The sequence below is a fragment of the Chelonia mydas genome, chromosome 1, assembly GCF_015237465.2.
Source record: "Chelonia mydas isolate rCheMyd1 chromosome 1, rCheMyd1.pri.v2, whole genome shotgun sequence".
NCBI lineage: Eukaryota > Metazoa > Chordata > Testudines > Cheloniidae > Chelonia > Chelonia mydas.
The window spans coordinates 277,726,379-277,743,255 of NC_057849.1; the positions used below are offsets into that span (position 1 = coordinate 277,726,379).

Sequence of the window (16,877 nt, forward strand, 5' to 3'; positions counted from 1 at the left end):
AACTACTGGAACAATGGGTGCAACTGAAAACTCAACATTCACTACCACAGTTGGTGACCACAGTAGTTTCTTATTTTTAAAACAGGAGACACTGAGGTATTGGCAAGCACTGCTGATTGGTAAATGTTGAGTTGTAAAGAGCCTCCACGGTAACTAAAGGGAGTAGCTAAACTCTTCCCAAAATAATACAGCTAGGATACAAATCTCCTTAACAGTCCAGTGCCATTAATTAATCATTTCTCAGTGCCTATGGAGGTTCAACCCTACCTTAGCACCCACGTCCCATACTTCACCTATCTTAGCAGTACAAGTCCCATATAACTGCAAACCCTTACCAGTGGTCTAGTAATAAAAGTGTCTGAACCACCAAACAGGAAGAGAAGTAGGGAGCAGTTTTTAGTAAACTGTTAACTGTTTCATTAATTAAACCAATATTGAAAATCTTACTCCCGACAGCATGCTGAGGTATAAATGTTTTCCAGACAGTCCTTCATTTAGCAATTACTCTAACTTCACACATATTGTTATGAGCTGGATGAAACCTTGTAATAAGTTGAGTTAAAACCTCATTTAAACAGATGTGTGAACAAGCCCTTCATTTAAGATAGTTGTAAGAGACAGTTAAGGTGCAACATCTAAAACAAATCCTAATAGAATCTGCCCAGAAACTAGCACCAGAGGGTTCCATTAGGGGCATGTGTGGACGTGTGTGTATATGTATTTATATATGTATGTATAAGTGGAAACTGAGAACAGAGAAGGACAGAGAGAGGGAGAAGCAAAGAACGCCAAGCAGGGCCCTGTAAGCACAGTGTGACCCTGGGAAAAACTAGAGAGAGAGCTTTTGAGTCTGATGTTGGCTAAAGAGGCTAGGGGTTATAAGCTAAGAAACTGCTCCTTTTGCTCTTGGTTCCTCCTGAGGTTGTGATTGCTTGCACGAATGGCAGTGGCACATCCCTAACTCCACAGAAAATGGCCAGAATGCTGTAGGCAGCTTATAACCTTTAACCCAGTGGTCAAGGGAATCTCCCAGGATGTGGGAGATGCCAGTTCAATTCCCTCCTCTGCTTGGTGAGGGGAAATGATTTGAACATGGGCTTCTGATCTCTCAGGCAAGTGCCACTGGGCTATGACAGATTTTGATAGGGGTCTCTCTTGTTGAAGCTGTTGCATTGGCCCTGAGAGAAAATAAGAATGATTCTATAGTCCAGTGCTTAGGGCACTCATCTGAGAGGTGGGAAATCCACATTCAAATCATTTCCCCTCATTAGGCAAAGGAAGGAACCGAACCACTTTCTCCCTGGTCTAAGGCTCCCACGAAGGCTCAGGCATGAGATACATCCCTGGGCAGCTAGACTGAGGTGTTGTGCACAAGTTTAGTTGCAGAAACCAAGGCACCTAAAGGACTTTACAGCAAAAATTTAGGCATCAGGGAGATTTAGGCACCTCCAAAGTTAGGCAGCAGTTAAACATGTTTTTTGAGGAGCTCAATGGCACCTAAAGTTTGGACTTAAGCCTTTAAAGTGGAAGTTGGGCACCTAAGTCCTTTTGTGGAGCTGGACCTATCCTTCTACTGTAATTATTGTACAAGTTCATAAAATAAGGCTAAATAATACTATAAACATTTCAATTATTTCTAGGGCTGTCAAACACAGAATACAAAGTGTACAGTGCTCACTTTATATGTATTTTTGAGTCCAAATATTTGCACTGTAAAAAACAAAAGAAATAGTATATTTCAGTTCACCTAATACAAGTACTGTAGTGCAATCTCTTTGTCATGAAAGTTGAACTTACAAATGTAGAATTATGTACAAAAAATAACTGCATTCAAAAATAAAACAATGTAAAACTTTAGAGCCTATAAATCCACTCAGTCCTACTTCAGCCAATTGCTCAGACAAACAAGTTTGGTTACAATTTGCAGGAGATAATGCTGCCCACTTCTTGTTTACAATGTTACCTGAAAGTGAAAACAGGAGTTCGCATGGCACTGTTGTAGCTGGCATTGCAAGATATTTACGTGCCAGATGCGCTAAAGATTCATATGTCCCTTCATGCTTCAACCACCATTCCAGAGGACATGCTGATGATGGGTTCTGCTTGATAACAATCCAAAGCAGAGTGGACTGACACATGTTCATGTTCATCATCTGAGTCAGATGCCACCAGCAGAAGGTTGATTTTCTTTTTTGGTGGTTCGGGTTCTGTAGTTTCTACATCTGAGTGTTGCTCTTTTAAGACTTCTGAAAGCATGCTCTACACCTCATCCCTCTCAGATTTTGGATGGCATTTCAGATTCTTAAACCTTGAGTTGAGTGCTGTAGCTATCTTTAGAAATCTCAGATTGTTACCTTCTTGGCATTTTGTCAAATCTGCTGTGAAAGTGTTCTTAAAATGAGCATCATCCGAGACTGCTTTAACATGAAATACATGGCAGAATGCGGGTAAAACAGCAGGAGACATACAATTCTCCCCCAAGGAGTACAGTCACAAATTTAACAAATGCATTATTTGTTTAAAGAAAAGGAGTACTTGTGGCACCTTAGAGACTAACCAATTTATTTGAGCATAAGCTTTCATGTGCTACATTTCGTGAACTAAATTGGTTAGTCTCTAAGGTGCCACAAGTACTCCTTTTCTTTTTGCAAATACAGACTAACACGGCTGTTACTCTGAAACCTGTCATTATTTGTTTAAGGAGCATCATCAGCATGGAAGCATGTCCTCTGGAATGGTGGCCGAAGCATGAAGGGGCATACTAATGTTTAGCATATCTGGCACATAAATATCTTGCAACGCCGGCTACAAAAGTGCAATGTGAATGCTTGTTCTCACTTTCAGGTGACACTGAAAATAAGAAGTAGGCAGTGGTATCTCCCGTAAATGTAAACAAACTTGTTTGTCTTAGTGATTGGCTGAACAAGAGTGGACTTGTAGGCTCTAAAGTTGTACATTGTTTTGTTTTTGAGTGCAGTTATGTAACAAAAAAAAATCTACATTTGTAAGTTACACTTTCACGATAAAGAGATTGCACTACAGTACTTATATGAGGTGAACTGAAAAATACTATTTCTTTTGTTTATCATTTTACAGTTCAAATATTTGTAATAAAAATTATATAAAGTGAGCACTGTACACTTTGTATTCTGTGATGTAATTTAAATCGATCGATTTGAAAATGTATAAAAACATCCAAAAATATTTAACAAATTTCAATAGTTATTCTATTGTTTAGAATTAAGTGCTTAGATTAATTGCGATTAATTTTTTAAATCGCAGTTAATTTGAGTTAATTGTGTGAGTTAACTGCGATTATTCGACAGCCCTAATTATTTCTTCATTTAATGTAATTCAAGGATTGCCTTTGAAAGATATATTTTTGATTGTGGATAATACATGGGACATATCCTCAGTTGGTGTAAAATGCCACAGCGCCTTTGACTTCACTGACTTCATTGAAACAAGGACAATTTACACTAGCCCATGGAGTGGACTTGTCATTTGTATTACTATTCAAGCTTTTATTTAGGTTTTCCTTTCTGTGGAAGATTGGCAGCGTACACAGCCCAGATCAGAAAGAGAAAATAATATATAAGTGCAAAATATTATCCTCACTACTCTAAAACTTTTAGGGGATACTGTGTACATAATATTTTGGGGCAATAAAATGTAGTCAATAACTACAAATTAAGATAAATAAACCTATCCCTCTTATGACCTGTATAAAGTGTAAGCAATGATGATGTAAAATCCCTGACATTGTGGGGCAAGATTAAAAGCCTTCCCTTTTCAGTCTTGCCTCTTTCTTCCCTTTTCCCTGTAACTGTATCTCCATTGTGCTACTTTGCTCCCTTCTGTATCTGAACGCTTAGCAGCACCATGTGAAGGTGAGTTAAATTCCATGACCAAATTCACTGAATTTCAGTGATGGTGTAATTTACACCAGTTTTGTAGTTTCCTCAGTGTGTAAGAAGCTGTAGGCTAAATTAGCACCAGGACTATTTTAACTAACTGTACACCTACTTAGACCCTTCTATTACTTTTCCTGCTACATCCCTCTCATCAAGCCTTTTGGCAAGTAAACTACAACCAAGGGTAGCATAGAGAGTGGCTCAGGCTAGTTGCCCAAGTACGTACCCAGGTGATCCAGTCCGGTTTGTATTCTGGCAGCTGACCCGAGCCATGGCTCATGCTACCCCTGGCTACACTGCTATTTTTAGCATGGTAATTTGAGCAGAGCTAGCACATCTGTCTATCTGTGCTAGGAAGCATGCTCCCACTTTCAGTGTAGATGTACCCTTAGATCAGCTGGACTCTGTGGACCAAGTCCAGAGGTGACGTGTATAGATAGGATTGTTAGTTGCACATTCATAACTGTGTTTAATCTAAGTTGTTATGTTTTGAGGAGGCTGGAGGAATTAAGGTCACATCAGTTTAGATTCCCTCATAGTCACATCTATGGTCTCTTTTCTTTGAAGAGAAGGGGTGATCCCTGATGAATCTGCTTGCCCTGCTGTTTAAGGGGGATAAATATGACATCAGATAGCAATTGTGCACTAAGGGTTCAAGGCTGACACTCATAATAAATCCTTTCAGCGCATCCTAATGGAACATCTGAAGAAGTGGGTTTTTTACCCACAACAGCTTATGCCCAAATACATTTGTTAGTCTTTAAGGTGCCACCGGACTCCTCATTGTTTTTGTGAACACAGACTAACACGGTTACCGCTCAGATGGCTTATGGAACATTCTCTTTTAGATACAACACACTAATAACAACTATGACTCATTACCTACAACACATAATGACTACTATGCCATCATACTCCTTGTTGAAAGAAAAATACATGCTCATCTCACAAAGAAACTCCTTTGCAACAGTCCCTACTACTACTCTACTATCCCTAAATCCACATTAGTGTCACTGTGGCCAAAGAAATTCTCTGTAATTGTATAGTATTTGATATTCAGAGGTTACCATCAAGTAACCCAGCTAACGTAATAACTTACTTTTTACATATGGTACATTGCTGGGTGCCTATACAGGTTGGACCCTTGTGTTGTCGCTGATACAATTTTACAGGGGTTTGCAGGATTACGTATAGAATTTTGCTGGGTTTCTGCTGAATTACACTGGGCCTATCACTTTACAAGGACAGCAGTGTATATTTGCAGGAGTTGGGCATTTTTTCCAGCTGACAGCACTGTGTAAAAAACAGTTCTTTTGGACAGTGATTTTTGTTTATCAGCCCATTATTCTTTGGAGTTATTGTAGCAGCTAACAGGCATACTTGAGAATTATGTGCATACATTATGGTGGCCAACTAAGAAAACAGTTGTGTTTACTAGTGAGAAAATGCAAATACACCAACCTGGCTTCACATACAGTACTATTTACCATATGCCCCCCAGGAATAATTATGCTGAGTTTGTAAATATGGATATTCTGTCTCTGATTATATTTATACTCTGCTATAAAATCATTGTCTACTATTTCAAAGACCTTGAGACCCGCAAGGAATAGAGTTAGCATGTATCTGCATTCAGTACAGGATCTGTGGGACAGATTCTGCTCTCAGTTCCACAGATGTACATCTGAAGTAACTCCAGCCAAGTCAGTTGAGTTATTCTTCTTAACACTGGCGTGAGATTAGACTTTGGCCTTTTGAATTGTTTTCAAGCAAGATTTAACTTCAAATACAGTTGGTTGAGGCATTCTAGGGATTACTCATAAAGCCAAATTCTATTGGCAAATGCACTTGAATCTCCCCTTTAATAGTCCAAATGTATTTTGCATTTTGATGCAGCATAACAAAAAGATAACATATTTCCATATTGTAACAACATGCAATGAAATGGCATCACCATGTGGCAAATGTTAGTTTCATATGCATTTAAGGGCAGAATGGGGTCCACATATATCTCTATATTTATATATATATTCCATTTTATATTCAGTATAGTAAATTGCATATATCACTGAAGTTGTTTCAGGCCATGAATTACTATAATATGTGATCTTTACTCAATTATTCAGAATCACATCAATTCATTAAATATTTCTCTTACACATGCTCAGCTATATATTTAATTGAAGAGGCCAGCTATTGAATATTAAAATAAATAAAAACTACGCTCTATGGCTTTTTCCCCCTCATAATTTTTGGAGCTCTGTTTTTAATCACAATAAACTTAAATAATTTATCATTCACCCACATTGGTTCTGAAGCTGTGTTTAGTTTTACATAATGATATATGCTCCCTCTGCGCCTACTCCAGCACCTCTTTAATCTTTAGCCAATTTTTATCTACAAGTTCCACTTGCTAACAAAAACTGCCAGCCTATTCTACTTAATAATACATTTCTCAGTTTATCAAATTTTCCTTTTTAAATGTTTAATTTACCCCCAACTGAATCTAAAAATCCTCCAACAGCTGACATTTGAAACCTTATTAAACTGCAATCACTATTACGGAAACCAGCCATAATAGTAGCTTCCCTTATTATAGCTTCCTTATTGTGTAAAATGAAAATCTCTAGCCGCCATAGTTTACCTCTTGTTTTTCAATCCACTACACCAGATCCTACCTAATGTAAGGAGACTGTTGCCCCCTTACTAACTAACATTCAGTGGGGGGGTTTTAGTTGCTAGCTCCCAGTACTCACGGGGGGGGGGGGGGTTGATGGGGAATCACGACCCTGTGACAGCCAGTCCCCAGGAACAATGGGGAGAGGCCAGTGCTCCAGGTCAGCCTGAATGACTGGGCAGGCAGGCTAATCAGAGAGTCAGGAGGCCATGTGAGCTGGATTTGCCTGCGTCAGACAGAGTGGGGCCGAGCTAAGGAGCAAGCAGAGGCCCAAGCTGAGCTGGGGAGCAGAGCTGGGCCAGATCCAGAGGGACCAGAAAAGCAGCCCAGAGAGAGCAGACCCAGTCCTGGGAGCAGAGCTGCAGCCCCAAAGCCAGAGGCACAGGCCAGAGAGAGCAGACGTGCCCTGGGCGCAGAGCTGCAGGAACCAGAGCCAGAGGGGCCAGAAAAGCAGCCCACAAAGCAGGTCAGTGCTGGGAGCAGATTCACAGAAGCAGCCTGCAGAGCAGACCTGTCCTGGGAGCAGAGCAGCAGCAACCAGAGCCAGAGGGGCCAAAGAAGCAGCCCAGGGAGGTGGAGGCAGAGCAGCAGCCGTGCTGAGGCAGAGTGGAGCTGGAGCTGTCCAGATCCAGGTGTCATGAGCAGCTGAGGAGAGCAAGGGGGATCCTGGGCAGTGGCCCCAGCACAGGGAGACGCTTCAGCCAGGATGGTCTGCAGACCAGACTCAGAGGGGGATTGGTAACCCTGGCAGTGCGGGGGCAACGCTGGGAAGAAGGGTCCTACCACTTAGAGCCTGAGAGCGTGTGGCCACCACCAGAGCAAGTGTCCAACTCACAGCATCCCTACAGCACAGCCAGGGCCTGAGAAGGAGGCCTGGGACTTACAAGGAACAGACTGTGAACTGCCCTGACATTCCAGAGACACTGTTTGTGATGTTCCCTGCCACAGAGCGGGGTGATGTGTTTCCTTTAACCTTTCCCATTTTTCCTTATTCTTTTTAAAATTAATTGTTGATTAAATAACTTGCATTTACTTCAAATTGTATGTAATGATCAGTGGGTCAGAGAAGTGCCCAGTGCAGAGAGAGTACCCCGGAGTGGGGACAATCTAACCCCTGTCCTAGGTGACTGCAGCAGGGTTGGGGGTCGAGCCCCCCCGGAATCCTGGGCCCAGTCTTGTTGGAGTTACGAGGACTCTGCCAGACTGGAGAGTGGAAGGGGAGTCCTCAAGGGCAGGGAGGTCACTGGGTAAAGGAAGTGGGAGCAAGGACTCAGATCCTTTCGCTAGCCCACTTCACCAGGTAGTGCAGAAGCCAGGAAAGTTCCCCACAATAGCAGGACTATTCCCCTGCTTACACTAACATAAGAGATTATACCTTCTGGTTAATGTAAAGCTGCCCTTCTGCAATATTGTTATGCTGGGGTCAGTAGAGTAGAATCAGGATGCTGCAATCTACCCCCATGCTAACCCAATTCGCCCTCGGTGAATATTTGCAAGAATTTTAAAATTATTTCCCTCGCTAATGCCTCTTTTGTGTCACCTTCTGTGATGATTCCAATGAAGTTTACTTTAAGAATATTTAGGAAACAGCAAATTCTAAGCAAATATTGCAGAATACTGGCAGAAAATAGCTTTTGAAATCTAAGCAAAAGTATTCAACACTGGAAATCTGATTTTAAGAGTTATGCTCATCAACCAGAGATGTATCATGTGACTTGCATATCCAATCAAAACAGCTTGAATTTCAGATGGCAAATACTCACAACAAACTGCCCACGTATGCGCTACAAACCAAAAAATGTCCACGGCAACTATTCATAGAGTAATTTTGAGTAGTGCACAAATTTTAGGAAAATCATGTTTGTGTACAGCTTGGGAACAAACAGATAAAATCCACTTGCTATTTGATTCTCTATGAATTATTCTATCAGTTCCAGTTACACTTCTTATAAATTATAACACAAAATTGTTTTAGTGACCTTACCTATAAATGAAAGGAGCTACTGTGGCAGTGTTTGGGTGACTATATTGCTGTTGTTGAGGAAGTTGGACGATGCCATTTCCTGTGACTTGTCCACTGCTTGCAGCCATTGAAACAGAAAGAGCTGCAGAAGAACCAGGGGTCAGAGTTGGGCTAGATTCCTTTCCTTCAGAAGAAGCAAGACTACAGGAAGTGGAGGCTCTTTCATTAGCTTGTGATTTCATTGTCGATTGAGACTGGTTGCCCTTTGTAGTCCTGAATTTTTCAGACTCTTTACTTCCTGCACAAACAGGTGAAGCACTCTGCTTTGCTGTTGGTACCTTTGATCCAGGTTTTGGTATCCCACTAGAGGAGGGTATTAAACTTTCCTTCTTGGCTGCTGTAGTCTTGTTCCCCTTTGGGATCAAGCTTGCAATTTTTGAGCTCTTCTTTGTCGATGTTTCAGTGACCTGATCCTTCTCTTCCTTTACTGTTTTCTCAGTGCAAACTTTATTTTTGTCCCTGTTCTTTTCCTCTTTGTCCTTTGGCTGTAGCAAAGTCTTTTTATTGCTGAGATTTTTGCTTCCAGCTTTTGGAGGGGTTAGCTTAGGCGACACTTTAGGACTGCTACTGGTGGAGCCACCACTATTTAGCCCACTGCTAAAGCCGTCCATTTCACCACACTCCGAAAAGGTATCATCTTCTCTTCCGCTGTCATTGGGTCCTGAACTTGATGACAAGGGGGGTCTTAAAGCAGTCCTAGCATTAACCAGTTTGAACTTTTCCAGCATGGATTTCTGTCCAGATGAAGGGGGTTTTGCTCCTTCAGAAAGGGGTGGCTTGAGCCTGTCTGAAGATGGAGTTGGGGACGTGGCGGGACTAGGCTGCTTCACGGACAGCATGGTGGAGGTGGCAGTGTGTTTGACATTCATGGATTTGCTGCGCCAAGGCTTGCTGGCACTTGGAGAGGGTATGGCAGAGACCGGCTGCTGCCCAGTGCTGGTGGGATGCTGCACATTTCCATTCATGCCTGCAGATGGGTGAGGGCCTTTTGGTGAATCTGTTTTAAAAAAAAGAGTGAGAATCATATATCTTGCAATGACAGAATTATTTTTCTTCCCCCTGCTCTAAAATGATATTCTGATTAGTTATGCCTTTAAAAGCACAGATACAACTGAGATTTCAAAAACGGACAGAAAATGCCGTTTATATTAAACTTGGTTTATACACAGAAGGCTACAATTAAGTATATGGTTTGCAAAACAAGAATGTTTTTGCTTCTCTGTCATGTTGTTTTAGAGTGTCCATCTCTCAGAGCTGAGGAGAACATGGAGGCACCATGTAACTTTTACTTCTGAAACTAAAGCTCTTAATAATTAAAAGATTGTAATCGTATCTTAATATTAGATCAAGAAAGCATTCTGATCAGAAGATGTCAGATGCCCGATGTGTCGAAAGAATAGTAAATATGGCAGGCGACCAGCTTGGCTTAACGGTGAAATCCTTGCGGATCTTAAACATAAAAAAGAAGCTTACAAGAAGTGGAAGATTGGACAACTGACCAGGGAAGAGTATAAAAATATTGCTCGGGCATGTAGGAATGAAATCAGGAGGGCCAAATCACACCTGGAGCTGCAACTAGCAAGAGATGTTAAGAGTAACAAGAAGGGTTTCTTCAGATATGTTGGCAACAAGAAGAAAGCCAAGGAAAGTGTGGGCCCCTTACTGAATGAGGGAGGCAACCTAGTGACACAGGATGTGGAAAAAGCTAATGTACTCAATGCTTTTTTTGCCTCTGTCTTCACGAACAAGGTCAGCTCCCAGACTGCTGCGCTGGGCATCACAGCATGGGGAGTAGGTGGCCAGCCCTCTGTGGAGAAAGAAGTGGTTCGGGACTATTTAGAAAAGCTGGACGTGCACAAGTCCATGGGGCCGGACGTGTTGCATCTGAGAGTGCTAAAGGAATTGGCGGCTGTGATTGCAGAGCCATTGGCCATTATCTTTGAAAACTCGTGGCGAACGGGGGAAGTCCCGGATGACTGGAAAAAGGCTAATGTAGTGCCAATCTTTAAAAAAGGGAAGAAGGAGGATCCTGGGAACTACAGGCCAGTCAGCCTCACCTCAGTCCCCGGAAAAATCATGGAGCAGGTCCTCAAGGAATCAATCCTGAAGCACTTAGAGGAGAGAAAAGTGATCAGGAACAGTCAGCATGGATTCACCAAGGGAAGGTCATGTCTGACTAATCTAATCGCCTTCTATGATGAGATTACTGGTTCTGTGGATGAAGGGAAAGCAGTGGATGTATTGTTTCTTGACTTTAGCAAAGCTTTCGACACGGTCTCCCACAGTATTCTTGTCAGCAAGTTAAAGAAGTATGGGCTGGATGAATGCACTATAAGGTGGGTAGAAAGTTGGCTAGATTGTCGGGCTCAACGGGTAGTGATCAATGGCTCCATGTCTACTTGGCAGCCGGTATCAAGTGGAGTGCCCCAAGGGTTGGTCCTGGGGCCGGTTTTGTTCAATATCTTCATAAATGATCTGGAGGATGGTGTGGATTGCACTCTCAGCAAATTTGCGGATGATACTAAACTAGGAGGAGTGGTAGATACGCTGGAGGGCAGGGATAGGATACAGAGGAACCTAGACAATTTGGAGGATTGGGCCAAAAGAAATCTGATGAGGTTCAACAAGGATAAGTGCAGGGTCCTGCACTTAGGACGGAAGAACCCAATGCACCGCTACAGACTAGGGACCGAACAGCTAGGCAGCAGTTCTGTGGAAAAGGACCTAGGGGTGACAGTGGACGAGAAGCTGGATATGAGTCAACAGTGTGCCCTTGTTGCCAAGAAGGCCAATGGCATTTTGGGATATATAAGTAGAGGCATAGCCAGCAGATCGAGGGACGTGATCGTTCCCCTCTATTCGACATTGGTGAGGCCTCATCTGGAGTACTGTGTCCAGTTTTGGGCCCCGCACTACAAGAAGGATGTGGATAAATTGGAGAGAGTCCAGCGAAGGGCAACAAAAATGATTAGGGGACTGGAACACATGACTTCTGAGGAGAGGCTGAGGGAACTGGGATTGTTTAGTCTGCAGAAGAGAAGAATGAGGGGGGATTTGATAGCTGCTTTCAACTACCTGAGAGGTGGTTCCAAAGAGGATGGTTCTAGACTATTCTCAGTGGTAGAAGAGGACAGGACAAGGAGTAATGGTCTCAAGTTGCAGCGGGGGAAGTTTAGGTTGGATATTAGGAAAAACTTTTTCACCAAGAGGGTGGTGAAACACTGGAATGTGTTACCTAGGGAGGTGGTAGAATCTCCTTCCTTACGAGTTTTTAAGGTCAGGCTTGACAAAGCCCTGGCTGGGATGATTTAATTGGGGATTGGTCCTGCTTTGAGCAGGGGGTTGGACTAGATGACCTCCTGAGGTCCCTTCCAACCCTGATATTCTATGATTCTATGTCCCAGATGTCAGTAAATTAGTGAACATCTCCAATCACAGAATTGAGACGCTGAAAGGGAAAAAGATGGATTTTGAAAGATAACAAAAGTAAAGATTTTCCTTTCTGGTTTTTGAGAAATACAACACTTACGTTGAGAAACCTATACTAGAGATAGTGATCTGGGAAATATTGTTTCTGTTCCTACAAGCAAAAAATATCTAGCACATATACCAACACGTCTCTGGGCCACTGCCCTGAAATGTCTAATTTAATTCTACCTTTTGGGCACCACATTTCTTTGCTAGGACTGATGACAGAGGTTTGATTACAGTGCATTTTCCAGGACAGGAGAAAATATATCAGAAAACTTCACTGTTGACAGTACTTGATAGCAGTTGCTAGCTCTGCAACAGCACAACACTGACAGTTATTTAGGATCTGATTCTTATTTACTTTAATGGCTAGATCCAGAAAGGGGATTTAAGTTTAGTGTTGCAATACCTAACTTCAAGCACGCTGCTGCACAGTGGAATCCTCAGCCCTATGATAGACACCCAGACTCCCTCCTATACAATGCACGGGGAGAGTTAGATGCCTAAGAATAGGATTCACAAAAGCCAGCAAGGTGAGCAGAGAGCTGCCTAAGCTAGCCAATAGGAAATGCCAAGGAGAGGGGTGTGGCCCAAGCTCCACCCTTCAAAGAGATTTAGGCACTTACTTCCAGGCTGGAGGGAAGCGCCTCCCTCCACCCAGGATTCAGAGCCTTGAACTCTCTCTTGGAGTTAGGCGCCGAAATCAATTCAACCCTTTTTTGCCAAAAACAAGGAGGGGAATCAGTGGCCTTATACTCTGTAGCCCAGTGGATTCACCTCAGAAGTGGGAGACGCGGTTTCAAGGCTCTACTCTGACTCAGGAGGAGTTGAACTTGGGTGTCTCCCAGGCTGGGTGTGTGCACTAACACCCAGGCAATAGAATTTTCCAGGGTGGGGGCTCTCTCAGTCTTTCCTGTTGAAGCTGTTAGACTCTATAAACAGGTTTCAGAGTAACAGCCGTGTTAGTCTGTATTCGCAAAAAGAAAAGGAGTTCTTGTGGCACCTTAGAGACTAACCAATTTATTTGAGCATAAAGCTTTCGTGAGCTACAGCTCACTTCATCGGATGCATAAATACGGACAGGCGCAGAGGCTGGGTTCTGACTCTCACATCCCAAGGGAGTGCCCTACCCACTGTGCAACAGGGTCAGCCTCACTCTCTTTCTGGCCCAATGGATTATTTATTTATACACAGTGAAACAGCTTCAAAAGGAGAGACAGGGAGACCCACCCCAGAGTACCCCCTAGCTCAGTGGGTTTCCGATGTCCTGGGGAAGTGCTCTTACCACTGGGCTATAAGGTAGAAGACAGCTTCAGCCTGGGTCCCAATCTGGTTGACATACTCTAATGTGACCTGAGTCCTACCAGATTGGATCCCACAAGCAAGGTAGGGGATGCCTAGTTTGTTAATCTTGCTGAGGGTTAGGTGTGAACAAGGCACTGGATATCAGGACTCTAGCAACTGTGTGCATACCCATCAGCAGAAACTGAGGATTTCTCTACATGAGCATTTAGTTCTTGGCAAATTGAGGTGTGTATCTTTTCCACGCTAGCCTGCCTAGTGCTCACTGAAATGGGACTAGATCAGAACACATTAATGAATGTTAATGTGCATCAGCAGGGTCCACATGGACAGTTAGTCCAAGGCAGGTTGATTTGGGATAGATTCATGCATGCCCCAAATTTACCATGAACAAATTGTTTATGTAGACACACCCTCCTGTGTCTAGGGAATGTGGGCACATGCTGGGTTAGGCGGCAGCTGAACAGGGATTTTGAGGATCTCAATTTGGGATTTAGGTCCTAAAGTATGAGGTAGACCACTAAATCCTTTTATAGATTAGTCCTAAAACCCATTTGCACTGCCAGAGCAGGGCAAAGGGGCTTTAGTATAAATGAGAATCAGGCCCTCTGTGTAATAATCAATACAGTTGAACATATTTTAAACACTAACCATATTTTCCAACAAGCAGCCTGCCTTCTTAAGCAAAACAGACTGATGTATGAAAAACACATGCATTGGGAATGAGCTCTTTTAAATTAAGCCCACATTGCTAAGTGTGGGGGCCTGAGTACTTGAGTGCTATTTGCTGGTTAACATTACTCTGTGGCATCAGAGAAACAAAGTGTTAATGGTGATTAAACCCATTGAAACCACCAAGTATGTTCTCTCAATTATTATGCATAATTGTATTAGCTCAGATGATGTTTCAAGTTAGTGTATTTTGTATTGTTGCACAGAACACCAGGAGGGCTACTGAAAGGATGCTTAGACGTGTCCATATTATTCAGTGTCAATTTCAGAGTGGCAGATACTTCTGAGGCACGACTACAAAATGTCCACTTGAAATACTATTCAGGTGTTACCAAAACTGCACTTAAAGCTTTATGTAGAAACGTGAGCCCAAGGTCCAAGAATCTAAATATTATAGTTAGTGAGAAAGGACACTAGCAGCATTTCTCCTTTGAGTGTTAAACCAGGGCTATTTACAATTCTGTTTCTTGCACTATAAGTTCTGTAACTCAGAGATTGCTTTCATTGTTAAATGAAAGCAGGTTACCAGCTCATAAGAGGGAGTAGAGGCTTGTAAGTATCCTGGGAGAGGTGCCCTAATTTTTCTTCAACAAAAACAAAATACATCAGTATTGACCCACACTGCACTTGTATCATAACAATAGGCACCATAGATCCACAAAATCTGTTTCTTCCTAACATAAATACAGTATTAGTTAAGGTCAAGAATCCAGATCCTAGTGATGCCATCTATCAGGCTATCTTATTTTTTCTAACACCCGTCACGATAATATGCAGGCCCTGCCCAGATGAATTAGCTCTGCATGCCTATGCCCACAGTGGACTTCACAGAAGATTCTGCTCTTTAGCCTTCCCAAGTTCCAGGAAACTGTGTAGGATTTAGTTACTGTGAGAAAACTTTAGCAAATAGATGGAGTCTACGGTGGTCTTTAAAATAGGTCAGAGTTTATCTCATTCTAATCTCTTCTGGTAGCTTATCCCATAAATACACCCCCAAAACTGGGAATGCTTTGAGACAGATCCTAGCCTTTTAGTGGCATGAAGTAGCCTTCAAGCAGGGCCTACTGTGGTGCTCCTGTAGAGCCACCTCCTTCCCAGCCACCAGTGCAGAGGTTGCGGTTGGGCCTCTATTATTTTCTGGTGAGCCCCAGCTGCTGGAGCAGAGCCTAGGGGCTGTGGATTGCTGGTGTCGATTATAGCAAGGTTTAGGCTTCTTTAATTTATTCCAGGGACCAGTCTAGTGGCTGATGGCCCAGGATGGGAGGTGAGCAAAGACTCCTTTGCACTCACATCTGGACATGCACTGAGTACTCCTTGATTACACGTGAGGATTGTGGCCTTTATTCCCAGTTTTCATGCGCTTCATTGTTAAAAGTATATGCAGACTATGTATAACAATATATGACTCCATTATGTTCTGGAGTGTTAACTCTGATATTCTGGTATCTCTGTAAGTTACTAGTTTTAACTTGTGTTCATTTACTTACAAAAAGTATTGATTTAAAAAAAACCCACAAAACAAAACCTCCCTTACCATATCTCCTTTGGAGTAATATTAAGCTTGTGTAATGAAGAGAGAGTAGTAAACAAAGTAAAAATTACTTTTTGGCATTTCCTCAATAGCTTGTTGTGTTGGATACACAGCAAGTACCCACAGGCGCATTCAAGTCACTGCTTCATAACACATATATCACAAATTGTAATCAGCGCCAGATACGTTACAGATGCACTGAGAGCTTTAATTTGGCTCTTAATCTTTAATTTAAATCACACCCTTAATGTTCCTTAAAGAGAGTTGTTTGTGTGTCCAAGTGTATTATCAGTAGTGCATCGTACAATTAATAAAGTGGAATAAAAGGATTTGTTTCCTGATACTGAATGACCTTGTCTCCCAACCTAAATGCATTCCTTGAACCTGCAGATCTGGTAGTGTGCTGAGCACATTCAGTTCAACTCAGCTATTTATTACAAGACATCTGTCCCCACCTTGTGGTAATTTTGATACAGAGTGAATCCAAACAACATATATCTGTCTATTTAATTTTTACAATTTAGTTTTACATCTTAAATCTGTAGGTCACCAGCTTATAAGAGTGAAGAGAGGTTTTGATTATTATGGCATAAGGACACTAACTTTTCTTCTTCAATAACAACAACATAAATCAATATTTCCAGCATGTTGATTCAAGCTGCATATATGTAGGCTTGGCAGAATTTGATTTTTTAAAAATAATTTTGACGGAGTGTATCAGTGTTTATTTTTAAGCTTTTTTTCAATTTTTATCTATTTAAATTTTCACAGTTGAGTGAAATTATGGGTAAGGTCACCAGATGTCCCGATTTTATAGGGACAGTCCCGATTATTGAGTCTTTTTCTTACATAGGCTTCTATTACCCCCCACCCCCTTCCCGATTTTTCACATTTACTGTCTGGTCACCCTAATCATGGGGGGACAAGCAATAATTATTTAATGACAATATATGTGGAGATTCAAAAAGTTAAAGCTTTAAAACAAAAATTGTCAACATAACACATACAAATATACTAAGTAAATACCCTTAAATCAAACTTTAATAAGTCCTCAAGCAGCATTTGTCTTTCATTGCCTGTCCATAATGCCCTTCATTTTCCGTTTTCACTGATTTTTATTGCAAAAGACCCAGGTTTTACATAAGCTATTATTTGTGGGTGGTGGTGGTGGTTTTTTTTTTTTCTTTACTGATTTGCACCACAGTCCTGGACCACTCAAGTACATGA

At 42.0% G+C, this 16,877-nt stretch overlaps 1 protein-coding gene across 10 annotated transcripts in view; it reads right to left on the reverse strand.

The window, feature by feature from the left end:
* The window catches only part of NAV3 (neuron navigator 3), a 352,628-nt gene that overhangs the window by 173,079 nt on the left and 162,672 nt on the right, over window positions 1–16,877 (reverse strand). For all 10 annotated transcript variants that reach the window (XM_027819622.3, XM_007057255.4, XM_027819623.3 and 7 more), the window contains one exon: window positions 8,576–9,611. In XM_027819622.3, coding sequence (XP_027675423.2) covers window positions 8,576–9,611 — 1,036 coding nt within the window. The remainder of the gene's footprint in view (window positions 1–8,575; window positions 9,612–16,877) is intronic.